Below are 27,657 nucleotides of genomic sequence, written 5' to 3' on the forward strand. Positions count from 1 at the left end.
CCAAGGCCCAAGCCCAAAGCACCGTCCCATAATACACAAGTATGCATTGTGCAAAGAACAGTTACAATTCCTGGGAAAATGGGCGTTCTCGATACACCACACACCACACACATTTTACCAAGGAAGCATCAGTTGATAACTTGTGTGAACTTGTCAGACCTACAACGGAACCTGTTTTTTCATTTTCGTATGCCATAACAAAATTACCATCTCATTATTGTTTTAGGCGAGGAATCAACTGTGTACATTTCGAATATTGGAAGTTTAACAGGAATGGACGGCGAATCTAAAATGAGCGTCAACGTTACTGGCCAGCCAGCTGACTAGTAACGCTCACAGACCCCTTGCCCCACTGAACAAATGTGATCAAATAAACAACAGAAGCAGTATGAAAGGGGGCTGTGTTCTTGTTTTTATTATAAATAGACATTACGTTTTTAGTGTACAGTTGGGGAGCAATCAGCAGAGCTTCAATTATTTTGGGTGATAAAGCCTGGTTTTCAGAAGGCCTCTGCTGTTTGCAGCACCAGCATGAACGCATCGTCTCAAACTGTCAACAGCGCTCTGCGTGCTTGAAACCTTGCAAGTATATTCTTACAACCACGATAAGCAAGTACCTTCTGCCCAAGCACACAAGTCCGTTCTTTGCATTCTTGGTATTGAGAAAGGCCCCCCCAGAGTCAAAGGAGTGTGACTCAGGGCCCCCCCCCCACACACACACACACACACACACACACACACACACACACACACACACACACACACACACACACACACACACACACACACACACACACACACACACACACACACACACACACACACACACACACACACAAATGACCCCTTGAGTTGTCCACTCTTTGAACTACTCCCACCGTGACAATGAGAAAGAATCCCCCTGGGTTTTCAAGGCTAAGAGGTAATGGCAGAACAGTGGCTCCCTGCGCTTGAAAGTACACTGGATTGTCACGAGAGAGATATACTTCACACACACACAAACACACACACACACTCACACCCACACCCACAGCTATGCCAAAGGGAGAACTGTGATGGGACCACAAAGCGGAACAGTATTCCAGCTGCTACCAGCTGGTAGAAACAAGTGACACCAAAATGGAAGCAGACCGTTGCTGGCATGACAAGAATACTTGACAAGCGTTGTGAGGTACTGGGGGTTTGACAAGGGACTGGATCTACACATTCAACTACTTTGGAAAATGAAAGTACATGCCTATTGATATTCATGTGTTATTGTGATTGCGGTAGCAGTATTAGCAGTTGTAGTTGTAGTATTACATAGCAGTATAGCCAGACTGTATTTATTCACGTTGTTGTAGACTAGCTATAGGAACACTCACATACTGAGGGGTATGTGTGCAGATACTGAATGCCACTAATAAATCCTGCAGACGACCTTCACCTTGTGTGTGTGTGAGCAGAAAGGGTAAGAGAAGCGAAATGCAAGGAGGGAAATCACACTGCAGGTACTGTTTTTTTAGGACAGACAAGATGATGACAGAGAGATGAAGCGAAATAAAGAGGCATTAGGGGTCATGAAGAGCAGCAAAGAAACAAACAAAACATAAGGCTTTGTAACAGAGGTAACAGAAGGGGAATGTTGACGAAGCTGCTCTTTAAACCATTCTGTGCCTCTGGCCAATGCGTGAAGAGGAAAGGAATCGCCATAGTAACAAGTTTACTGCCAGCGAGGCTGTGATGTCATGACGGAATCCCTCCCCAAGTGTCTGCTCTGTCTCAACGTCACATCCACGGCTGTGGTGTTCACATCAAAGATAAAAGGGCACACACACACACACACACGTCAAACCTTCCTCCACCCACTAACACGCCCCCCTCCAGCTGGACCACTCAAACGTGCACACACGCGCACACACAGGCTTCCCCACACACACACACCCGCCGATGCAGTAAACAGAAAGAACACACTACTGCCCTTTATAGATGGCTGCTGTCCCAGTGGGAGATCTCATACGGATCGACCCAACCGTGCGAAAAATGACTTGCATGACAGAATACATACAGTCCTATACAGTCCCCTACTGTCAGATCCCTGTGTGTGCATGTTTCAGTCAGTCTTAGTGACAGAGATAGAATGTGTTTGTGTGCATACATGCCTGAGTGTGCCTGCATACTTATAAGAGTGCCTGCATGAGTGTGTGTGTGTGTGTGTGTGTGTGTGTGTGTGTGTGTGTGTGTGTGTGTGTGTGTAATTTTGAATGAGTGTGTGCAAGTGAGCGAGAAGGGCGTGTGTTTGCTTACAACAGAGAGTGGAAGGGACGGGGGCTGTGTAAGTGGTGAATATTTAAAGAGAGCGAAGAGCACTTTGCCTGAGGAGAGGAGAGGAAGTGTTCTGTCACCACACACACACACACACACACACACACACACACACACACACACACACACACACACACACACACACACACACACACACACACACACACACACACACACACACACAGGTCCCTTCTCTTCCCACCCCTCCTTCCTCTCTCCATCCTCTGCTCAAAGCACATCAGATGCTTAACACCCAGAGATACGACACACCAACACACAAACGCACACACCAGTATCAGAGCCAGTTAAAGTCGGGCACAGAGGCATCGCAAAACCCAGACATTTTACATCTAATATACACTTTGCAAAACACACAGGGGACCATTGCACACAGGGATTACAGGACAAACGTAGGTTATGTAAGTTAACTGAATGCTACAAGAAACATTTTGGTTTGGCTTCAAATCGAAAAAACTAGGGAAACAAAATAACAACACGGAAATGCTTTCCTGCCTGCACAGCACACGATGCAGGACAGCCTGCACAAACAAACCTAAGAATCCAGCACATTCTGGAATCCCCGAGACTAATTAGCATCAGGGCAGGTAGGGTACATACTGTACATGATCACCACCGGCTAGAGGGTTTCGATAAACTCCAGTTCCATGTACAACTAGTTTACAATGCTGCACTGTTGACAAGCGATGGATGATGACGTATGGATTTTTCTGGTGCAATTGTTGATGAAAGATCTCTGACTTGCTAAAAAAAATTAATTGGACGGTAACAGTTGGCCGACACGGATTGTGTGCGGCATGCTAACTCAAGGTTTTTCGGCAGGGCCACCCTCCCGTATTGCTGCTCGCAGCTTTCCTCGAGGGCTGCTCATTCAAACACCTTTCCACTTGACACCGCAATTCCTTGGGCTCCCGGCGATACACTCACCAAGTGTGCAGTCGATCGAATGAACGCTCCTGTCGGGAAAACTGAAGTACATACAGAGACTACCCCCGATGGTGGTTAAGAGTCATGTAACGCTTGTATATCCAGCATCCGAAACCAAGTGACCAAGTGGCCCTCCGCTGGACTGCGGCTTCCGTAGGCCTGTTGCCGATACAGCAGATACTTGAGCTATACAAGTCAGTAACAAAAACTAAACCCAATCACTATACTCTACGTTTATCCTGACGGACAAAGCTTGGCAAAGTTTACAGCAACTCTCCCTGACCGATATTTGTGATCTGTGTATTTAGGGTGATTGTGTATGAAAGAGAAGGAGAGGGACAGGGAGGGAGAAGGGGAGAGAGAGACTGGAAAGCAGATGTGTATCATTTAACTAGATGGAGGAGTGAATGGGTGATAAACCCGTTATCTCCGGCTCCCAGACTCGCTCCACTGCAGACACGCATTACGTGCATTACTGGGTCAACTATTAACCACCACAGTAGAAACACTAGGCCCTCGCTGAAGCTGCTACAAACACACATAATCACCCATATAAATACACAGAAAGATAATCTCTCTCACACACACACACACACACACACACACACACACACACACACACACACACACACACACACACACACACACACACACACACACACACACACACACACACACACACACACACACACACACACACACACACTTTAGGTCAGACCACGTTTCAATGAAAAGGATCGTGGACCAGCATATGTTCAATTGCATTGGTGGTGTTGATGTAACCATACCAAAACTCCAGTTTCAAGAACATATGCTGTTCTAGTAATCGATTATTCAGAGAAGTATAGTGTTTGGGCCGATTCAGTTTTTAAATGTCCTGAACTTTAAAATTGAAATATTTAAAATAAGAATACATAATTTACAAACATGCATAAATACATCGGCGGTGTCCACGCCGGGATTCAAAGACAGAAGAAAAGGATTCAATAATCTACTTTGACTTGGGGATAATCCTTTTCACCAACAGCTATCACCACGGACAGTGTTTGGCACCACCAGGCTTGTTTAAATGTTTACTCTGAGACATTGTGGGCTGACAGTAAGGGCAAGAGGCCTAACCGAAGAGAGAGGCATCTCCCCCTCTCTCCCTCTATCTCTTGTCGTAGCTGTGTCCGTGTGGCTCAGCGATGGTACACTGGAAGCGGCCTGGTTGAATGTCAGCCAGTAAATGAGCCATGACTTTCACCAAGACAGCAGAGTCAGCAATAACCATGTGCACATAACTCTCTCCTCTACTCTCTGCTGATCTCTCCTGTACACACAAACATACCCATTCACACAAAAGGCATACACACACACACACACTCACTAACACACAAACGTGCGCGCACACACACACACACACACACACACACACACACACACACACACACACACACACACACACACACACACACACACACACACACACACACACACACACACACACACACACACACACACACACACATACACACACACACAGTGAAGAAAAACTCTAAGCAGATATCTGTACTTTAAGAGAGAAAAGTTAAAATAACAGTATCTCCACTAGGGGTGACCTCGATCCTTTGACGATTTGAATCTCAGATAGCAAGACGTTTAGTCTGCATCGTCTTTAAAAGTCTAATCATCGTGTCGGAAACATTTTACGTGTGTTACGTGTGGGGTCCTAAATATATTATACGACAGCACTGGTGTTGGCACTACCCAATCATTTTCTTTTTGGAGCAGAGCATATTTTAGTCTAGAAGGATACACAATGTCAGGAAAAAGTTAAATTCCTTCTGTGTCAACAGCAGCTGTCATTGCAGAGCATTCACGCTGGTGAAAATGATTCTCTCTGTCGGTGCTCGGGAGTGTGTTTTCACTGTTCTGCTGAATAAAATGGCAGTGCATTGGTTTTATACGCTCAAACGCATCGTTCACTAGATTTTCAATGTTAATCAGCTTTTACAGTTTGTTTATCGATGCATGTTTTGTCATGATCTTAAATTAATACCTTCCGTCATAAGACAGAATGGAGGTCACTGTTTAATTTCATGGATGTATTGTATTAATTACGTTCTATAATATTAGTCTTCATTATAGCATATGAAGCTAATAGTAGCCTTATTCTTTTTTTTATTATTATTCTTTTTTTTATCTGTCAAATTGAATGCAGATGCTGACGTGAAGTGATGCGCACATTGTCGTCATATTGTGAGAGTTTGTACAGGTGGTCAGTCATTTTGACGGCTATGAAAAACTAGGTAAACCAATGGATTATTATCTTTGAGCGCTTAAACCATGCAAGGGTCACCAAAATATACTACTTCTTGTGTGACCCTAAACAGATAGGGCAAGTAGAGACCCTTTATACACACACACACACACACACACACACACACACACACACACACACACACACACACACACACACACACACACACACACACACACACACACACACACACACACACACACACACACACACACACACACACACACCCCCAAATTCTGCTGCAGCAAATGAGAAACTGAGTGTTGAAGGCTGAAGGCTAATAAGGCTAATAAGGCTAACAGTAGTAACAGTAAAAGCCTGTCTTTATAATAAAGGCATTAATGTCATGAATAAGAACTTGTCAGATTAGTGCGTGACTGTATGTGAGTTTGCGTGCAAGCAGGAAGGTGAGGGTGTGTGTTTGTGATTGATTGAGAGACAATAGGTGCTGGCCTCTGGCTGTGAACTGTTCCATACATCCCCATGTCAGTCTCACCTTGTACACCTGTCCATATGTGCCCGTTCCGACCAGCTCCACCAAGTCAAAGATGCCCGCTGGGTCCTAGAGGGAGAAATAAATACATCACAAATTATTTTACAATCTTTCAAGTTGTTTGTCCCTTTTAAAACATACAACAATTTATCCAGGACTTTGTAATAGTCAAAATAACAATCAAAATACACATTTTGATTGCATGCTTCCGCAGATCCCTTATAGCTTGCTTTGGATAAAAGTGTGTAAAAATGTTGAATATGCAAGCTCACAAATCTCTATTTAATGCATCCATTCTTGATTCATTCTTTTATTTTTTCATTCGCACTCAGTTCAAACTAATCTCCAAATATCTGAGGGAATCTGGAGCCTAAAAGGGAAAGTAATTGATTGATGACATGGAGTGAGAGCCAGGGGCCTTGAATAGAAACCCCAGCCCCCACTCATTTGGTGCTGCACACAATTTTAGCCAGGCTAGCTAAAAAAAAAACAAGTACACAGATGCTACGATCGCCAGCAGAGAACTCTTCACACATCACTTGCTTACAGCAGGGTCCAGCGACCCATCCCCCCCCCTTTACCTCAACACACCTCCCCTGTCATGTTGCTAAGGGCAATCTCAACAAAAGCTGCCAATCTCCACTCTCCTTCCCTTTGCTCCTTGTTCAACAAAACACACCATGATCTCTCTCTCTCTCACGCCCTCTCTCTCTCTCTTCCCAGCATTGTGTGGTGCTCTACATCTCTTTAATTCTGTCTATGTCCATCTCTATGTCTCTCTAAGTACAGAGGTTAAATCCCTCTCCGTCCATTCCTCACCCCGTCCCTGTCCTCCGTCAAACCTGACGAACATACCGCCGCGTTGCTATAGTGATGATATGAACGTTCCCTGTCGATGGTTAGTTAGTAGGTCAGATAGTTTAATCTCTTTCCCATTACATGTCATTCAGAACGTTTCATTTAGAATCATAATTTTTCCTAAATAATAGATTTGAGGTCGAACAGGAGACGCACAGGGGTAAGGAGGCCAGGCTACATTTGGGTCGTAAAACCTAATTAATTAAAAAGTTAATTATCAAACTGACAAAAGAAGCAGGTGACGAAAGCTCCCAGAACCGGTTTGGAATCACGACTTGCTGTTCATGAGGAGTTATTTGTGGTGAGTCATTTAATTGATGGGGCTTAACCAGGCCAAAATGGCATAACTATAACTAATGCATAACTCTCTTACTAGTCCAAGCCAAGGCCCATTATGTTGTGTTGGAGTGGAACTGAAGGCTTGTGTCTTGTCTAAAAGGTCACAACCACAGCCAATGTGGTTCAATGGCTTCACGAAACAAGTTGAGAAGGATTGTTGGTGTCAGTAGTACAGTCATACACGGGGACTCGCCGCAGCGAACACAATATCACGTCTGAGCTCTGGAACAATTCCCTTCTCAATGAAAAATTGCCATGTGACTTCTTGGGAATAACATAAAGATGTAGGGTCTATCTTGTACTCTTTCTCACTCTCTGTGCCTCAGTTGCATTCTCATTACTTTTCTCACTGCACTCTTGTTGTTCATTATCTCAAAGTCTTTCTTTCACCCTCCATTTCTGTCCATCTATAACTCCATCCTTCTCTCCCCCTTGCTCTCTCTCCATACCCCCAATGTCCTTCTCTCTTGCTCTTTCTTTCTGTCTCTGTTCCCATTTGCTTGTCTCTCTCCTCAATGCAGTCTGCTGTATACTTAAAAGAAGGCAATGCGCTCCGTCCTTTTGTTTTTAGCTCTCCTTCCTTTTCCTGTCGTGTTTCAACTCTTTCCCCCGTCTCCATTTCAGAGGATGCACAGCAGAGCACAGAGTAACACACTTACATGGTTTGAAGTAGAAAACAAATAGAAACAACATGTCATATTATGTACACATGTATACTGCTCATTGCACTCTCTGTGTGTGTGCGTGTGCGTGTGCGTGTGATAGAGAAAGGTGTTAGGCCGCAGAATATATGGCTGCACAGACCAGCATTCTCAGAGCTGAGGTTCTTTCTACCTTGCAGCTGGTAACATTCATACTTCTCAATTTCTCTCTCCTTCATATCCCCGTTTTTTTGCTGCCTGTGTGTGCATGAGCATTGCTTTTTCACAATGAAACAAGCATATAAAATACACCAGTTATTAAAAACACACAAATGCATACATATCAGAGCCCCTCCCCTCTCTCTCTCTCTCTGTGTGACATAACAAAACTCCAGATACTGACATGACTGCACACACACCGCACTGCACACACACACACACAAACACTCACTTCCTCCTTCCCCTGCATGGGCCAAACTTAGCAGGAAGGGAGCATTAAGGAGAATAAGGGAGGGAGTGAGGGAGGACAGCAAGACAGTGAAATAAAGACAAAGAGAGACAGAGACAGAGAGAGGGACTCTGGTCACAAACACATGCAGAGCCACTAGTCTCACTATCAAATTAAAATAGAACAAAAACACATTGGAAAGAATAAACAAAAAAACAGAGCACTTTTAAAGGCTATTTGGCCCTAAACAGAGAATAAACAGTGGCAGAATACCTGAGCAATTTCCAAAAGGAAATTCTTGACTATGCACAGACGCCATCGAAAGAGGCAGCCACATGCAGACCTGGCTCCCAAGAGAAGACGGACACCCACTGCAGTGCACCCACTACACACAAAGCTGAGGTGAAACTTCACTTTCACCTGCCCACTGTACCAAGGCATTTAGAGACACACACTTCCACAAGATTTTTAAAACATAACAAGTAACAAAAAACCTCCATATCTGCTGGATGAAGTCCAGCAATGTGCAAACACAGCAGGGAGATTGGCTACAGGAAAAGGAAGTTCAATGGAATACAACCACCATGAAGACAATCAACTGTGTATTCCTTGCAGATCTCTGTACACAGACATTCTGTAAATACAAACAGAACAGATACCTTTCAATGCATTTGTAGAAAATAACTATAAATAATAATAAATGTTAATCCCTGTTAAAAAAAATAAAAGTGAAGCAAGATTTACTTGCGCAAGTTTGACCACACAAACCACAAGCGTTTACTCACGCGAAGAAGTAGGGGCTTAGCTCGCGTGGACGCCAACATTTCCTTCTGCCAGCCATGGCCGAGATAACAAACATTAATACCATGCATGACTTTGTTGTGGAAGTTGAATAGACGTCAAAGACGTCGGAGAACCCCAGAACAAATATATTTTACTTAACAGCAGAAGCCCAATGTTATAGTTTGTATTTTTGAGCTTTGATTATTTGATTGATATATTTGATTGCCATGTTGCAACGTTTACTCATCATTCTAGTTGTACGTGCATTTATAGTTTTAGTTTTTTATTTCACACTTGCTGTGGCAATCCAAACGTATGTTTTCCATGCCCATAAAGCCAATGGCCCATTGAACTGAAGAGACACAGAGAAAGAGACAGAGCCAGAGAGCGGGCGAGAGAGAAGGAGAGGAAGAGACAGCAATAGAGCACTCTGCTGCTCTATTTCATACATGTCCTCAGGCTGGATGGTAAAAATATACCACAAGATCATTCATATTTTATAGGCCACTCACTCAAGAGGTTCTTAACCAGCTCAGCCCGTGCGTATGTCCACGTGCATGAATGTTTGCATGTGTGCAAGTATGTATATGAGGGTCTGTGTGTGGAGGGGATGGGGAGGTTATGTGTCTGCATATGGTCCAATCTGAGGGACCATTTTAGGGGATGTGGGGGGTTGTGTGGTTATGCACGTGTCTCAGTGTCGGTTGTGTGTGAGAATGCATCTGTGTGCGAGGAGTTGTGTGTTGCATCTGTACGTTTGTGGCTTTGCCTGTCCGTGTTGTGTGTGCACATGTGAGCAGGTAGAAGTCTGTGTGTGTGCTGGTGTGTGTGTTGGAGGTTTTGTGTCTGCATGTGTATCGGCTTATACTTCTTCTGTTAGTGTTTCTTCACACACACCATGATTCACTGACCATCAGGGAGGTGGTAGTCATATGACATAGAGGAAGTGTGCACACGTGTGTGCGTGCGTGTGTGTGATACATGATGCTGATATATGGTCAAATCAAAAATGCTTCGTTCCTGGATGTCTATGGTTGTCAATGAATATTTTTGCTATGGTTGAAGAGCTTAGAACAACAGAAACTCCCATTTTCGAGCCATGTATTTGAAAAAGACGACACTCCGCTCATACATTTTACCTAGATATGGAATGGAGGGCTCAGGTCAAGGATTTCTGGAGAATGCTATTTTCGCTTGTTTCTAAACTTCTGAGATGGCTCAGGGCTTGGAAGGCTGGCCGGACTAGTCCTGTAGCTTGAGATTAAGAGTCAGCCACCTATGACCCATGCCAACCCACGACCTTATGTGTACATATCACACACACACACACACACACACACACACACACACACACACACACACACACACACACACACACACACACACACACACACACACACACACACACACACACACACACACACACACACACACACACACACACACACACTCTAACAGGAAGCCTAGGGATTAGCAGGAAAGTAAGATTGAGTTGTTTTGAAAACGAGACGTGACATTAATCCTAGAGGAACACAAGAGAAGCAAGGGAGTCGATTATTGTGGATATTTCACTGGATGCGCACAGCCCTCTTAAAGAGGCCCAAAGAGGCACATGTTATGTGATCAAATTGAGGCCCATGGTGAAGGAGTGACACTGGGAGAGAGATTGATGGAAAGCAACGTTGGAGATGTGTGTGAGGGTTCTGGAGTTGATGGCTGGCCCACTGGCGAGAGATATTTAGCTCTGTACATTTTCACCTGATGTAGGAACATGACAGAAACAAGCCAAGGCCATGTACACAGATAGGTTTAAAAAAACCTTTGCTTTTTTGTGAGGAATGCGTCTGTCCATGCTAACAATTTGGCCAGCAATTTCAAAAAGCTGTGAAACAATTTCCCCATATCAGTTCATGCCAGCATTTCCTGATTCATCCACTTTGGGGGATATTTTTTCAAAAGTTCCATGTTCAGTGGTGGAAGTGTGAGCCAAATGGAAAAACTGACCAAAAAAAACTATGACTTTTTTCATTTAGTAGGCATAGCATGGACACGGCCTGAATGTCAGGCTTGTGATGTCCCTGTAAAGACTTTTCTACGAAAACAACCTGAGCCACTTCTCCAAGTTGCCATTCTAAAAGTGTCTCTCTTTGGCCCCAGAATAGGCGTTCCATTCTGTCTGACAAGGCTATATTTGTTTCTCTTCAACCCACTTCATTAAATATAACCATGACTGGCATGAAATAGTACAAAAAACGGTCGTCTGTTGGAATATGACATAATCGCAAATTAATCTCCAGCAAAAAATATAATCAATCTATTCTCTCTGCCTTAACATCTAATAAATATATGACTGAATAAATCCACGAAGATACATGTACGGTGACCACACAACACGCACCCTTATTCCCCAGGCATCCCAGTAAGGTAGGCTGAGGTCAGAGTTCACTGAGATGAGAGATCGAGAGAAAAAGAGACACAGAGAGAGGGAGGGAGACGGAGAGAGAGATACAGGGTGCATATCAAACAAGGGGCCCTTAAGAGGTGGAGAGAATAATGGCGATGTTAGAGGGACTTAGTAGCCATCCACCCCACCATATAACTACTTCAACCGCGCCACCTCACAGACCTTGCAGCACAAACACACAGTTACACACAGTTACACACACAGGCCTTTTTAAGACCATCACATCCATTCCCTACTCCTTCAATCAAAGCTCCCTGCCTTTGACAAGTTATTTTCAATAACCTTTATTGCCGCAAAGTTCTGTTTAGAAATGATGCAATGTTGCCGTTGCAAAATGTTGACATTTACCAACGACAAAAGTACTTGCACGACGAACTGAACATGCATTGCATTGCTTGTACGGCACTAGTCATATAAAACTTATATTCATATTTGATTGTTTCAGCATTTTCAATGGTCCACTTGGTCAACCACCAGTATACTCAGATAAGCTCACTCTCAGCCCTTCTCCAGTCTGTTCCCCCTCCTTCTCCTCCAGCCATGCAATAATTCATCTCCCTCCATCTCCATTTCACCCTCCCTAATATCCATCACCCTCCCCCCACACTTTCTCTCTATCCATTTCTCTCTTAAATTCTGTTATTTTTTCGTCTCATGTTTTTGAAAACGGAAATCTGTTGGGAATAAAGAGCTTTTAAAAATAAAATCTCTCCCTGTGCCCGTTGACTCGTTGCCCTGCTGCGGCGAGTCCCCTAGAACTCCCGCCAGCAAGGTCCTGCTATGCACTTGTTTATACTCCTGATCCTTCTGAATACAGTGGGTCGGAACTTGCCTGTGTGCGTGCGTGTGTGTGTGTGTTGGAGAGGGTGCAAAAGAATGAAAGAGTAAGTGTGTGTGTGTGTGTGTGTGTGTGTGTGTGTGTGTGTGTGTGTGTGTGTGTGTGTGTGTGTGTGTGTGTGTGTGTGTGTGTGTGTGTGTGTGAGCCTGTGCAGTGATGTCCATAAATGTCGCTAAACTCTGTGTAACCTCGGCCTCGACTTCCATCTATTTTATGAAGATTAAGAGGACTGGATACCAATGAATGGACAGTTGTTATTTTGTGCATTCTTGGTCCAACCATGGTTAAGCCTCCATGCATTAGGGCACCATATTGGGGACATGAATGACAACTAGTGGTAGTGGAAGCATTTAAGCACCTGCCATTAGCAGTTAGAGTATTTGACCAGCTTTTATCATGGCTGCCACTTAGGTACAGTTCAGTAACTCTTTACAATAAACGGTACATTATTCAATTCAGTAAAAAGCATCATTGTATAGCATTAGCCTAAGGTTTAGGGTAAAGGTAAATGAATACCGTCGTTGACATGAACAACCTTAGGAAACATTAACACCACAAGTAAATGATAACTAGACCATTTTTAACTGTCAATTAACCATAAATAAATGTTTAGTAAATAGATTAACTAATGTTTATTAATGATTTGTTTATGTACCCTAATTGTAAAGTGTTAGATACTTCGGGGTAATTTCACTACATATGGAACCTTCCATATGAGAGAGAGTCATTTGGCCACATGTCAGTCATACAGTATAGTGCCCATTCATGAATTAGCACTGTGTATGTCCCGGGGCAGCGCGTTGGCCCTGTTGCCATGGCGCCCATGCTAAAGGGGCCGAAGAATGCAGGGTTTACTGGGCGAAGGAAGTGCAGAAATGGGGGCAATGGGGGGAGGGTAGCAGGGCAGGGGGTCTGAGGATTAAACTAGTTTATCTGCTGGTCACATCACCCCCTTTCTTTTAATCAATCACCAGTCTCTCATGTTCTTAGTAGTATTTTACCCTCCTTTATATCCGTCACAACCTCGTATATTTATTTCTCTTCACTGTCTCGTTGTGTCTCGTTGTGTCTATGTCTGCATTTCGGTCTCTTTCTCTACTTGCTGCTATGCGAGAAATTGGCTATACATCTATAAGAAATATAATCATTATCTTGCCTTCTATGCTATATATGAAATAAGCGTTACCTCACTCTTTTTATAAATTTTCCATCTCTGCCACCATCCTCCCCCGATCTCTCTCACATCTCTGCTCCTCACACCTGAATCCCTGCCTGACATATTGGCTGTGTGTGTGTGTGTGTGTGTGTGTGTGTGTGTGTGTGTGTGTGTGTGTGTGTGTGTGTGTGTGTGTGTGTGTGTGTGTGTGTGTGTGTGTGTCAACTTCCTGCTGGTTCCCCATCTGTTGCTTTCATCAGCTGATTGGCTGAAACATGGCCGCTGAGGCCTGTGACCGGTGCATGTGTGTGTGTGCTTTCTCTGTGTGACTCTGGCCTCTACCACAAACTGAAGCACAGCACAGGTGCTGCAGGTGGGTTTGTGACATGGGTCAATGTCAGGAAAGGAAGAGCCCTGGAACATATGCACGTGTGTCTGTTTTTGAGGTGAACTGCAGAGATGGTAACCATTCATATATTCCAACTACTTCTGGTGAGGATAGCTCCCACTTTTTATGTTTAAGTGATCAGTGTGTGTGTGTGTGTGTGTGTGTGTGTGTGTGTGTGTGTGTGTGTGTGTGTGTGTGTGTGTGTGTGTGTGTGTGTGTGTGTGTGTGTGTGGTCAGAGCCAGCTGACCTATTTCCTGTCTAGTCAGTCCAGTGGCAGACTAACTATCCGTCTGGCTGTGGCCTGTGCACGTGTATGTGTGTCACACTGGGGGTTGGGAATTTGGATATGTTATGACCCGTTTATTCCCAGACTGCGTCTTTGTCTGTTCTGAGCAAGCGTTACACACAGGAGGTGACAAAACAGACAACAGAAATAATGTGACAGAAACGACACAAAAACACATACAGGATAAATAAATTAAAAAGAGCGAAAGAGAGGAAGAGGAGGATGGAAGGACCAGGGGACGGAATCACAAAAGGATCATACGAACAAAAATCCTTGTAACTTCATAAAATTGGACTTAGGAAGTTAGTTCAAATTGCCATGTGTAAGATTGAGCCACTCCCAGTGAGAAGCCGGGATTCAGAAAATTAAATAAAAGTCTTCTGTCCACGCCAACTGGCTGGGGGGTAAACTGGGGGTTTAGGGGTTTAGGGAGTGTTGATAGTAACATCCTCGTAAACAAAGAGAGGTACAGTCTGGCCACTGGCCAGTATCTTTTATGTGTAGAATAGTTTAAATAGAGTTATAGGGTGTGATTTTATTGATGACATTTTTGAAAAAACTAGCAATTAAGCATTGACTTAAGATATGTCATGGTTATTCTAAAATATGTGCTGGTTGAACTGGTATACATCATAGCCTTAAGAAAACTGGTGGAGTTTGTGTGATCGAAGACTGGCTAAAGCACCCTAACCTCAGTGACATGAGTCAGACTGATAAGACTCTGGGGCTGCATGAGGATGTACACCTGTGGTGCATTGGAGGATCAGACAAACAGGTTAAACCAGCCATCACCCCAAAGAGGCATCTGACATAGCATAGACATCTGGCAGCATAGAACATTGGCTTTGGCTGAAACAAACCTTCAGCTCTGCAACAAACTTTTTCCTGTTGCCGGAGGAGCCCAGTATCGTAAAGGGTGTTGCAGCCACCTATGTGATGTTGGGCAGGTTGAACTGCTACACTGCTATTCACCAAAATCTAAAAAGGTGACATATTATGCCACCAGGTGTGAGTGTGATTAGCCGTTACAAGCCGTTTTGAAAATCTGTCTCTTCTGACATCACAAGTGGGCGTGTTCACCTAGATGTATGACGGATAGATGAGCGACGTTTGCTACAGACCACTGGGTAGGCTGGTAGACTGAACTATCCAGCACACATCTAGTTCAACATGCCTGTCAGAAGAGGGCGATTTCCAAACTGGAAAGTCGGCTTCATATGTTTTGCCTTGCTTTTAATCTGAAGTATCGATTTGTTTTTATTGCTTCTATTAAGAATGTTATCCCCATTGGATGCTATGCTAACGACACAATTTGTTCATCACTTCCCAGGATTTTACTTATTTAGAGATTGCAAGTGATGGATTTACACTTAGCCCAAAGGTCCAAGTAAAAAAACAACAACATGGAGGACGTTCTTAGGAAATTATACATAATTTAAGAAAAAAACGGGTTTACTTACAAGGAAAACGATGCAGGATCAGACAAGAAAATACAGTTGGACAAGAGACAGAGGAACACACGCGCTTCCCACTGACTCACAAGGGGCATGGAGTGTGATGTTATGGATGTGCTCCCTTAGCTCAGAGAGCAGAATACAGATCTTCAATGGGGATCGTTTTCCTGTGTGCCTCCACATCCTTTACCAGAATACATCTGGATATCACTTCCACACACACACACACACACACACACACACACACACACACACACACACACACTTAACATATCAATACACAATTTACATTGCATAGGCAGTATATAGGTCTGTGTGTGTCAGTGAATGTCACATGTAAAGGCTGGGGTCTGAGAAGGAGCAGGCTTGGTAAGTGACCAAAGGTCCAAGGCATCGTCTGAAGAAGAGATAGCGATAACACAAACCCATCTGCCACTGAGAAAGTGGCTAGGATTTGGGTATGAAACGTGGGTGTTTGAGAAAGAGTGTCGCCTACATCCTAGATGTAGCTTAGCGTTGTTCTATCAAAAGACACACACACACACACACACACACACACACACACACACACACACACACACACACACACACACACACACACACACACACACACACACACACACACACACACACACACACACACACACACCTCAGTCTCGCTTTCGGATGTGAATGAGGAGAATCGACAGTGTGGGCGAAGGAATTGGGATAAATTCCACCGCTGTCTGCATCGCGGCTATTATGCCTATAATAGGCGAGGCCGGTGACAAAAACAACAAGACTATTGAGGTCAGCGATACATCACAGCAGCTTTAATCCCCGTATCCCCCCATACTACTACTTGGATTCCCATGACTCCTATTTTTTATGAGGACAAGGCATTAAAATTACAACTGTGCAAGCTCACATGTTCGTTATTATTACAGACTAGATTAGGGCATGGAGTGCCTGTCGGTCTGTCTACATCACTATTATGATGATCTAGAATTGAACACATCCGAGCGGCTTTTGGTCGCCTTTGCTGAGCTTTGCTGGCGAGAAATCCAGTGTATTGAAGCGTGTGTCTGTCTGTCGTCAGGGGCAAAGAACAGCAGAGTCGCAAACACGCACAGCGCCTGTATTAGATTATTAGTTTGGATTAGAAAATAATACAAAATTAAAATGTTACCGGCTTACCCTCAGAGCGGACAGGTCTATTTCGTCTAGACTCCGGGCCGGCGACTCGCTCGCCATGTTGGGGAGGGGGTATCAGCACTTGTCTGTCCCCTGAATTTCCCGACACACCACACACACACACACACACACACACGCACGGCCTCTGCTGTGCTGGATGGTGTGTGGCTCCTGTGGTTAGATCGCCTCGCACTCTCTCCCGGGTGACCGACCGATAGCAAAGCCCTGTTTGTCAGGTTTCACACCGTGGACCAGAACCTCAGGGGGGGCTAAAGCGCGAACACGCGGACGATGCACAAAACCGACGAGTCAATCCCCACACCAGGGTCCATGGCGTTTCAAATAGGAAAAAACGAAAGTGTGATGCTCTGACACGGCGGTAACGGTTTCTTACTAGTACTTGATAGTAACGCACTGGGGTGTCTGCTGTGTGACAGTTACAGCTGCACGAATGTAGAGGGTAAAGTGGAGGGGTGGGGAAGCAACGCCTATTGGAGGACGGGCCCTCGGTGATGGGGGCGGGCCTCACAAGTGAGCCAATCGGAATAAAGACTACAACCCCCAAAAGCGTTCGTTGCATGTGTTTAACTTTGACAGGTGTACTCTTGTCATCACACAGCCATGTCAGGCCTTCGATGTGTATTTTTTAAGCCTCTGGCCTCAGTGTTGTCGGGAAAAGGTATAACTCGAAGAGTGGTAAAGGTTCAACACGTGGTTTCTTCAGAGATACAAGGTAAACGGAAATGCACTGTGGAGGTGGTTCATGAAGCATCTGCCAAATCCAGGTAAAAATTAAGCCAGGTATCCAGGTAAAAAAATAAGCCACACCTACATGGTCTGATTTACCTAGGTAAGCCTACATCTTAAATCTATATTTATTGACTGCCATTTAAGTCAATATTAAATAAATTAATATATAGATAAATATGGCTATGAAATGAATAAATTAGTTACTTGAAAAAATTACGTTTTTCAAAAGGACTACTTTTATGTATTTCAGGGGACTTTTATTTCATAATGCCACATTTATTTATTTCAGGGGACTTTTATTTCATAAAGCCACATTTCCACCTGTCATATGCAAATTGGTGGGTTTTATCTAAGGGTTCCTTTATGTAGAGTGGTACTAGGTAAACATAACTACCCATCCTGTTTGGCATGAACAGTTGCTAGAAGGGCAGCAGGAAGACAAGGGATGACCCAAATGGAGACGCAAACTCATCAGTAAAAAAGGATTTAAAGAAGGTAAGACAAACAATTCCACAAAACCGGCATTTATTTTGGGCCAGATGGACTCATCTGCCTCTCCTCCAGGAAAGCTAGATGTGGTCAAGACTGAAAATATATTTCAAACCTGGAGATGTGGTGTTAGTAGTCGACAGTTCATCGCCACGAAACACATTGCTAATGGGAAGGATAAGGATCCAAACCATACCTGACTCCAGTGGAATGGTACACCGAGTGAAGCCGCAGACCAACGAGAAATCTTAATGGCATGTTCCGGTTTACATTACAAACGGCTCCCTCCAACCGGACCCTTGATTTTGTTAACGTGTTTATTTCCAAAGAACGTATTAATACAAATAAAGTAAACATGTAAATTTGTGCTTGGTCACATTTTGAGAAAATGGTCCGAACTTATGTTTCCGAACACGGACATGACAAAAGTGATGCAAGCGGAAAATACTTGATAAAGTATAATTGTCTTCAGGGAATTTGTTTTCCGCCTGTGGAATCAATGACACACAGCTTAATTAAGCTTCACAGTTAGTCAGCTCCCAAGAAACATTTCCTTGACTTGCGTCGAAGCAAACAAGTCCAGTAGATGTCGAGTCAAAACGTGACTTCATTTCGACATGAAAACATAATCTTAGAGGAATGGTGATTTCAAGGAAAACTTACTTTAGAGTGGTGTAACATAGGATATCCTTTTGATAGCTCAATATTGCTATCCTTTTGATATGAACCAAATGATCTAGGTGTTCAGCATTTGAGCCACATATTTTACAGTGGGTGAAATTCAATAGTAAATATTTAATTAAATGACACTATCACAGGTATGTTTATTTGGTTTGGTTGGTTAAGTTAAAACAAGTTCTCATCAAAATCACCATTCCCTTAAGATTATGTTCTCATGTCGGCAAAGGGTAAAAATAAAGTCACGTTGTGACTCAACATCTATTGGACTTGTTGACGACGCAGTTTGAGGAAATATTTTCTGGAATTAAGAAGTACAGTCTAAAGGTAAATATGTTTATAACATTGAGAAATATTATCTACACGCAGCACGAGTTTGCTTGTTATAGGTTTGGTGGGTGTGTCAATGGTCAACTCTATGGTGGCAGAGGAAGCTATAGGCTACTGAAAAACTAAAATTGGGGCAAACTACAAGGTAACTGAAATGTAGCTTAATTGTATGTGTTCATAATTAAGTGGGAATTTAGTGACTTGGCTTAAAAGTAAATTTCATGTAGGTTGAAGTAATGTTGTGTATGAAAAGAAAAACTTTCATATCAGCCCCTCAACTAGACGTCGTATCGACCTCCATGACCAACGTCGATTAGACCTCTGATCGACGTCAAAATGTTTGCTGGGCTACAGTGCAGGCTAGTTCAGTTGTCGAGGAATCCTATAAGCTACATTGTTGGCAGGGGTCTATATAAACAATTAAGCTTGAAGACCTGTGCGATTTTTTTTCAACCATTTTTGCGACGTAATGATTGAACGTAATGAGGCTGTATTTTGCATGGATTGATTTGTTTTAATATGAACGTAGCTGTTGTTTAAACAAACTACTGTATCCAATAACTTGACAATTTTTAATTTCAACAATTAAAATATTACAATATTTACCACTGGAGCAGTATTAAAAAGTGGAAGAGGAAGCGCTTCCACACTAGCAAGTCGTTCCAAACTCCGAACACACACTACAATCACTAGGCAGCACTCTAGCCAGCACTCTTGCCTCATCTCCATAGGACGCGACTCGCAAGGAAGCGTTCTAGCAAGGCTGCAGCCTTCACATTGGGAAACAGCCTGACTCACATTCGGCTTCTAAGAATGCGTCAACAATGCCGCCATCTTGCCGTGGGGTAACCACCCACCTGAATGAATGAACGTCGATGGGGCAGAGGTCCTTTCCCAGTCTAAATTCTTTTTTCAACACATTTTAAGGCAATATTCAAGTGGGTTGGTTTCTGACATAGGTCAGACGTGTAATGATAGTAAAATATATATATTTTTTAAAGATATATATATTTTTTAAATTCATTTTTACTAGCATTACCACAAACACACGTTTTACCTGACCCGATTGAAGATTTCCTTAAAAAAAAAAAAAAAGGCGTTTTAGAGTGATTTAGACTGGGAAAAGACCCATCGACATTCATTCATTCAGGTGGGTGGTTACCCCGCGGCAAGATGGCGGCGGCATTGACGTATATGTTCCACTGAACAGCGCAGCTCAGGCGATATCTAGTCATTATACAACAGTTAGTTCCGACCGGTCCCAACCGAGCAATTTGATTGGACAACGAGACATTCCATAGTGCTGATATACAGTATAACAGCACTGGGACTTTTCACAGACATAATCACTCCGCTGTACGGGCGTTCTAATAACCGTTATTAGCTAACGTTACATCAGCTGTTAAATAGCCTGAATGTTTATGTACTGTATATGTGTTGCCTGGCAACAGCCTAGTCTCCCTTCAGTTGCGGAACTATTTTTGTTGGCGGAGCCGAATAAATGATTACTAAACAAACAAATCATAATCTCTTGTTCCTTATTACTGTTAACTAATAAAATGTGCTCGTAGCACTGTTGTATAAAAGCAATATCACACTCGAGGTCGTGCTGTTGTACTGTATATCAGCACGGTGTGATTATCTGCGGCACTCGGCCTGCGGCCTCGTGCCTACGACCGAATCACAGCCGTGCTGATATACAGTACAACAGCACTCCCTCTCGTGTGATATTGCTTAAGTATATATACCTATGCGGATGTACAAAGACTGACTTGACGTGAGAAAGTGTGGTTCTCCACGCAAACTAAATGCCTGGCTTACGTACATTTCTGCTGCATTTTGTCAGTTGGCGGCACATAGAGGCAAATCAGGGCAACAACATTAGGCCTACACGATCACGAGTCATGAAGTAATATTACAATATGAGGCTAGTTCAAAGTGGATTTCAACGTCGGGATGCATGATCTTAAATGCACTTCAATCATGTGTTATTGTTGTCGAGACGCATAATGTGACACTGTTAGGCTAAACTTAAACAGACCCTTAAAACTAAATTGTCAATATTGGAATTAAAAGGAAGCCCCGGCAATATTATTTTCAGTGATGGCTTGTTTATTAAACGTATATATATATATATATATATATATATATATATATATATATATAATCCACGATAATCGCACATAATTCACGATAACGTTAGCCTGGTTTGAACCTGAACAAGGTGCGGCTGAAGAGTTTTTTTTTTTTTAATCTTTTCCAACTGCCACTGAATAGCAGCGTGTTCTTTCACGTGAGGATTAAGATGTGTTGAGATGTGTTTAAGGGACTACAATGGAAATAATCCCATGGGATTTTTGTCTCACCCTTTTGACCTGATGTACACTTGAACGCGAATGTGTCAATAAAGAATTTTAATTAATCATCAGCAACATCAGCAACTTCTTAAACAAAGAAGGCTTCTTCGGAATTGCATCAATGTAGTTCTCACTGAATTTCTTCGCAGAAGACATTGGACGCTGGCCAAATGTTTCTTGTATGAAAAGAGACACCAACTCCTGAAAACCTACTATAGGTAAGGCCAGGGCAATAAAGGTTTTGTAGCAATAAAACTACAGAGGTCCCATAAGCGACTACATTGATATCAAGGTATAAATGGCATTGTACTGCATTTAGCATCATGATTTAATCATGAATTGCTATTACCAAAGGTTAATGTGTTTGTTTGTAACATAGCTAATGTTTGTTTGTAGTGTCCTTCTAATATCACTGACTCAGACTATAATTAGACTGCATAAATAATTGACAGAATTCAAACCAGACAGCCAAGACAGACAAGTTCAGCTGGCCCTAGCCAACAAGCCCGTTAAGGTTTCTGACCCGGGCATCCAGGCTACAGGACAGCCATCGCGAGCCTGCGACTGGCCGATGTCAGGTACGACGGCACCTCACTCCTGTGCAATGTGCATAGTCGCCATGTAGTCATCGAATCTGACCTCAAGCCTCTCAAAACGATAGGAGGAAATCCCTTGCAGCAGCACTCGTGAGAAGTGCATCGTCACACACACACACACACACACACACACACTACGAGAAGAGATACCAAGACGCATTCACATAGGACACATGAGAGCAAACAAAGAGCTGGAGACATTCTATTTGTGGCCTGGCATGAATGCATATATAGAAGCCATTGTGGAGAGATGTTCCATATGATAGAGCGCCGCAGCTCAAACACAAAAGAACCAATGATCCCACATCCCATTCCTGAGAGGCCATGGCAAGTCGTTGGTACAGATTTGTTCATGTCTGATAGAAAATATTATGGTAGTTGTAGATTTCTAGATTTCGAGTACTTTGAGATCAAAAGATTATCACAGATTCGTCAGACAAGGTATCCCTGAGAGTTGTCAGTGAGAATGGTTCTTGCTACAGCTAAAGCGAATTCCAGAAGCATGGGAGTTTAACAACATCACTTCGAGCCCCTCATATGCATGTCTTGCAGAATGGGCAGTCCAGACAGCCACGATGATACTGGATAAAGCCAAAGCAGAAAGGAAGGATCCATACCTCAGCTTGCTGGTGTACCAAAAGACTCTAGTCGACGGTCTGAAGTTGCCAGCCCAGCCACTAATGAGTCGACGACTGAGATCAATACTTCTAACTACAGGTAAACAACTATAGCCACAAGTTGTTTATCAAAAGGCTGTGCTAGCACACACACACACACACACACACGCAGGCAGGCAGGCAGGCAGGCTGGACCTGGGCTGCTGGTCCCAGGGGATGCTAGCCGCACAGGGTTGCCGCACTGCCGGCGATAGGCTCCTACCGTGCTGTTGTGGATTTGCCTGGTGCTGGCTAGGCAGGAAGGAGAATCATCAAAGCATCATGAGGTGTAGTTCATGAGAATTTTCCAATGTCACGGAAATGTTTTCCCCATAATTCCCAGTGATCTGAACAGGCCATAACAATGTGCACATTGAGCAATCAATGTGCAACAGACCTGTGCAGCCTTACCCAGCCACAGAATCCAATCAGTCTGACTCAGGTCAGGTGAGGCTATACCTAAACCAGAAATATTCCACACATACTCCCAAACTCCTGTACCTCATTTCAATCATTTTGTTTATCACATGCTAAGAAAGGAAAATAGCTTTGTAATGGTCACATTGTCACATAGGATGTCCAGGTTGATTAAAAAAAACAGTTGATTAAATACTCAGAAATACTCAGATTAACTGATAGACAATATCAACAAATATTACAGTTTCTAAATCAACAAAGAAAATAATGACAAACAAATAATAAACAAATCAGACATGTTTATTATGTATTTAAATTATGCTTTACAAACAGAATTTTTAATTATTCCAACTGTAGGCCTACAAAACAAAATTCCAACCTTCATACTTGAGCCAATAGAAATATGTTACATACGGAAGAGAGGAAAAACATAGATAATAACCGTCTGTGTTAGCATATTCTGACCACACATCAAAAAGACTAAATGTCCCAGTTACAACGAGCAGTCACAGATAATCCCCAGCCATATGGGGCATGAGCAAATAGAGCCAATCTTGAATTTAGACCCAATTCTGCCTTAAAAAATATATATTCCAAAGTATTCCTCTGTTTCATAAAATAAGGCTATGTTTGCCGTTTCCTTCAATAAAAGACATGTTCAATCATAAATAATGCACCAACAAAATCCCTACTGGTTGAAAATCAGTCCAAGCCAACGAATACAAATGAAAACAAAGTGATAAAGAACTAGTTCAACTTCTTCTTAAGAATTGCATAGGTGTGGTTTTCCCTTGAATTTCTTGATAACAGAATTTTTTTGGGGACTGCGTGGCCAATTGAGCTTTAATGTGGGTGTCACGCACATAGACCGGTATCTAATACAGGTTCAATTTAATTAACATACTTAATATACAATAAGGATTCAACTGGCTTTCCATCCTTTCTAACATACAAGGCAAAGCGCCAAAAGAGTAGTTGAGACTTAGATCATATGTTCGATTAGAGTTTTTGGGTGTATTTCTGGCGTAGGCCTACTTCATAATGAACTTTTCATAATTAAACAATCCTTCATCCCGCCCATGTTTTGGTTCAGTGTGAACGGAGAGGATGGGCTATTCCCAGACAGGACGGTCCCGTTGTCCGTTTGTTGTCATCGGTGAAAGAGAGAGCGAATCAATGTGTTGCGGGCCACTCAATGAAATAAGAATATACTTTTTAATAATGGATTTTAAAAGTAAATCTCAATGCATGGGAAAACCCATCGATCTCACTATAATTGTTTCTTTCATATGTAGGGTATGTGGAAGTATTGGTTAGCTTAAGTTGCATTTTAACTCACTTTTAAACACAAAAGCTATCAATATACTACGCGAAAGGCATCGGTGGACGGTGTATTTCTAACCAACTATACATGACAGTAGCGACATCTGCTGGACACATGCGAAACTATACCAATAAAAAACAAAAGACTCGATTGATTGATTCATTCAGACGTACATCCTTCATAACAGCGGTTGAACTTATAAAGTTAAACAGAGTTAAAGAAAGTGTGAAGTGAGTTTGAACAATCTGAAATGGAGATGACATGATGGAGATGAAATGGAGATGACATGGCCAAGTCATCCTCAAGCCAGAGGCGCTTCTGATTTGAAAAGTGTGTGTGTGTGTGTGTGCGTGTGCGTGCGTGCGTGCGTGTGCGTGCGTGTGTGTGTGTGTGTGTGTGTGTGTGTGTGTGTGTGTGTGTGTGTGTGTGTGTGTGTGTGTGTGTGTGTGCAGCAGAACCTTAATTGTAATCCTTGTCACAAAATAATGTTCAACATTCTAAAGATGGTGTAACTTTTAAATAGTTATTACAAGAATGTGATCAGAGAACAGTACAGAGTTACAAGAGAAGATATAAACAGTAGCCTACTACATGCTTGTAATCTTACTTGAAAGAGTGTTGGCCTACTTTGGAAGATTTTATGTTTTCTTCAAATATCCACAGGGCCAATGGGGAAATAGTTATCTTTCATACTCAAGAGAAGACACAAAATAACATCAATAGTAGAAAATATTTGTAGAAAACAAAATATTATTTGGTAAGCTCATACACAACATACAGAAACAACCCCCATTGAACTCACTCAATCACGTGCATTGCACCTCTGTGGGAGAATACTTCATTCAACAACATTTGATGAGGTGACAGTCCTCGTATGGGTACTAGAGGCAGGTCTCTGCATCTGGTTCAAGATGAGCCGGTTGAAAGACATGAGCGATGCTATTGGTCCCTTAGAAAAATCCTGCTTGCTTCAGGTATAATTTAGATGACTAACACCTAACCAGTTCATTAGTCAAAGCCACAGTTCGGTCAGAATTATTTTCCACCAAAAGAATGAATTTCCTCATTCCTCAAAGCAATGCATCCTCGGCTGACCTTCGTGGCATGGCAGTGATTCGGCAAAACCTTTTGAGATCCAACAACTTTACTGGTCCTTGTTTTTTCATCGTCTAAGATCCGAGCGTCGTCAAGCCTCTCTTAAAGTGCATGGATGGCTTCTCCAAAGCACTTGGGGCCAATTGACCCTTTTGTCCCTTACCGATCAATTAAGATCACTGGGATCTCGAACTTGGAACGAAATTAAGTTGACTCCTTGGGATTGGTCGGTTGGCTGGTTGGTTCAAACCCCCAAATCCCAGAAGAGGAAGAAGGGATCGTCTGAGCTCTTCATCTAGTAGATGTGTCTTCTACAAGGAGATTCATCATAATGGACGTTAAGGTTGGACAAGAAAGGTTGGTACTGTTTTTTTTTTTTGTAGGAGGGGTGAGCAGGGGTCTATCTCCGACCGCTTTAGGTCCAGATCTCCGTGGGAACCATGGCCTCCTTGGTACCCACTGAGGGCATGAGATTCTCCTCCGACAGGAAGTCCAGCGGGAACTGGACCAGGAAGCCACGGATCTTGCGGAGCTCTTCCCGAGCGCGGGTGGCGTCGGTCTGGGCCAGGCCCGCCTTCACCTGGTACTGCTCCAGCTCAGACATGTTCCGCACCAGGGAGGTGGGCAGGCACCGGAACACCTGCACACACACACACACACACACACACACACACACACACACACACACACACACACACACACACACACACACACACACACACACACACACACACACACAAACAAAAGAATAAATCACTTTAAAATGCCAATGTATGAAAGGGTTGCAATTTAATTTTGCAATCAATTTAAAAACAGAAGACCCCTACAGTCTCTTGTGTGAATCATGATGACATCATTGGCCATGACACATGTACAGGTTGGAAAGAGGATGGACAAAAAGAGTGCGCTACTACGGTTTACTTCCGGTGTGCATTGTGCAACTCTATTCAGATCGGCCACAGTAATCCCTACCTTCTCGTAGATGGTGGCGTTGCGGCCAGCGGTGGCCATCCACACGTCCTTGTAGAAGCGATCGCTGACGGGGTCAGACAGGTCGATGGTGCCATCGCTGTGACCCCCAAGGATGGTGCTGTGATGGTTGACCAGGGGACAGTTAGGCAGACAGACAGACAGGAACCAAGAGAGACATATGATGCAGACAGAGAGAAAGGAGAAGGAGGGGAAGACAATAATAGAGAGACAGAGGGGAGGAGAGACACAGAGAGAGACAGACAGAGAGAGAGAGAGCCAGAGAAAGAGAGAGACAGAAGACAAATCTTTCAAACTTTTATAATACCCTATAATTACATAGGATACTCAATCATTCAATCGCTCAATAAAAAACGGCACTAATCTTCTCCACAAGTGGAACTCGTTTAGATGGATGATGCGTCAGGCTTTAAAGCTGTAGAAAGACAGTTTGTGTAATGCAAAACACGTATCCTCTCTGCCCTGACATGAGATCCAACTTCATAACAGAATTAAATCCAACTTTGTAAATAATCGAACAAATTGCAGCTATGAAATTGCACTCCTCCCCCCAGGGACACACACCGGAAGCACTCCAGGCGGAGCTGCAGGGCATAGGGTCCAGCCTGGTACTCCTTCTCGTCCATCACCGCAGCGACCGTCTCTGAGTCCTGGATGATCACCGCCACCTCGCTGTCCCGCTTTCCCAGCATGCTCCTGTCGTTAATGTTGGCCGAGCCTTGAGGGCGCACACACACACACACACACACACACACACACACACACACACACACACACACACACACACACACACACACACACACACACACACACACACACACACACACACACACACACACACGGAGCTAGGTCACTATCCATAGAATACAAGATTTTGTGAACGAACAAACCATCAACTGCATTGTGTGAACGATTAATTCATAAATATTACAGCAGGGGGCACTACAGGGTTAGACTATACTATATAGATTAGGTGGGATAAATCATAGTCATAGAGAGAAATAAAATGAGAGAATAATGAACGTAAAAGGGATTTTGAAAGTCAAAGTGAATATTGATTCCTTTCTAGTCAGGGTAAACATTATTATTTTTAACTGCAGAA

The 27,657-nt window shown here is 43.2% G+C and overlaps 2 protein-coding genes across 4 annotated transcripts in view; both read right to left on the bottom strand.

Moving 5' to 3' along the window:
* Positions 1–17,278, bottom strand: part of tnika (TRAF2 and NCK interacting kinase a) — a 60,192-nt gene extending 42,914 nt beyond the window's left edge. For both annotated transcript variants that reach the window (XM_084482074.1, XM_084482075.1), the window contains exons 1-2: positions 16,877–17,278; positions 6,048–6,113 (exon numbers count right to left, since the gene is read on the bottom strand). In XM_084482074.1, coding sequence (XP_084338200.1) covers positions 6,048–6,113; positions 16,877–16,933 — 123 coding nt within the window. In that variant the 5' untranslated portion in view covers positions 16,934–17,278. The remainder of the gene's footprint in view (positions 1–6,047; positions 6,114–16,876) is intronic.
* Positions 17,279–23,440: 6,162 nt separating this feature from the next.
* The window catches only part of pld1a (phospholipase D1a), a 28,481-nt gene continuing 24,264 nt past the window's right edge, over positions 23,441–27,657 (bottom strand). For both annotated transcript variants that reach the window (XM_084482005.1, XM_084482004.1), the window contains exons 24-26: positions 27,120–27,273; positions 26,538–26,655; positions 23,441–26,205 (exon numbers count right to left, since the gene is read on the bottom strand). In XM_084482005.1, coding sequence (XP_084338131.1) covers positions 25,981–26,205; positions 26,538–26,655; positions 27,120–27,273 — 497 coding nt within the window. In that variant the 3' untranslated portion in view covers positions 23,441–25,980. The remainder of the gene's footprint in view (positions 26,206–26,537; positions 26,656–27,119; positions 27,274–27,657) is intronic.

Source organism: Micromesistius poutassou (genome assembly GCF_964030765.1).
Source record: "Micromesistius poutassou genome assembly, chromosome: 17".
Taxonomy (NCBI): Eukaryota; Metazoa; Chordata; class Actinopteri; order Gadiformes; family Gadidae; genus Micromesistius; species Micromesistius poutassou.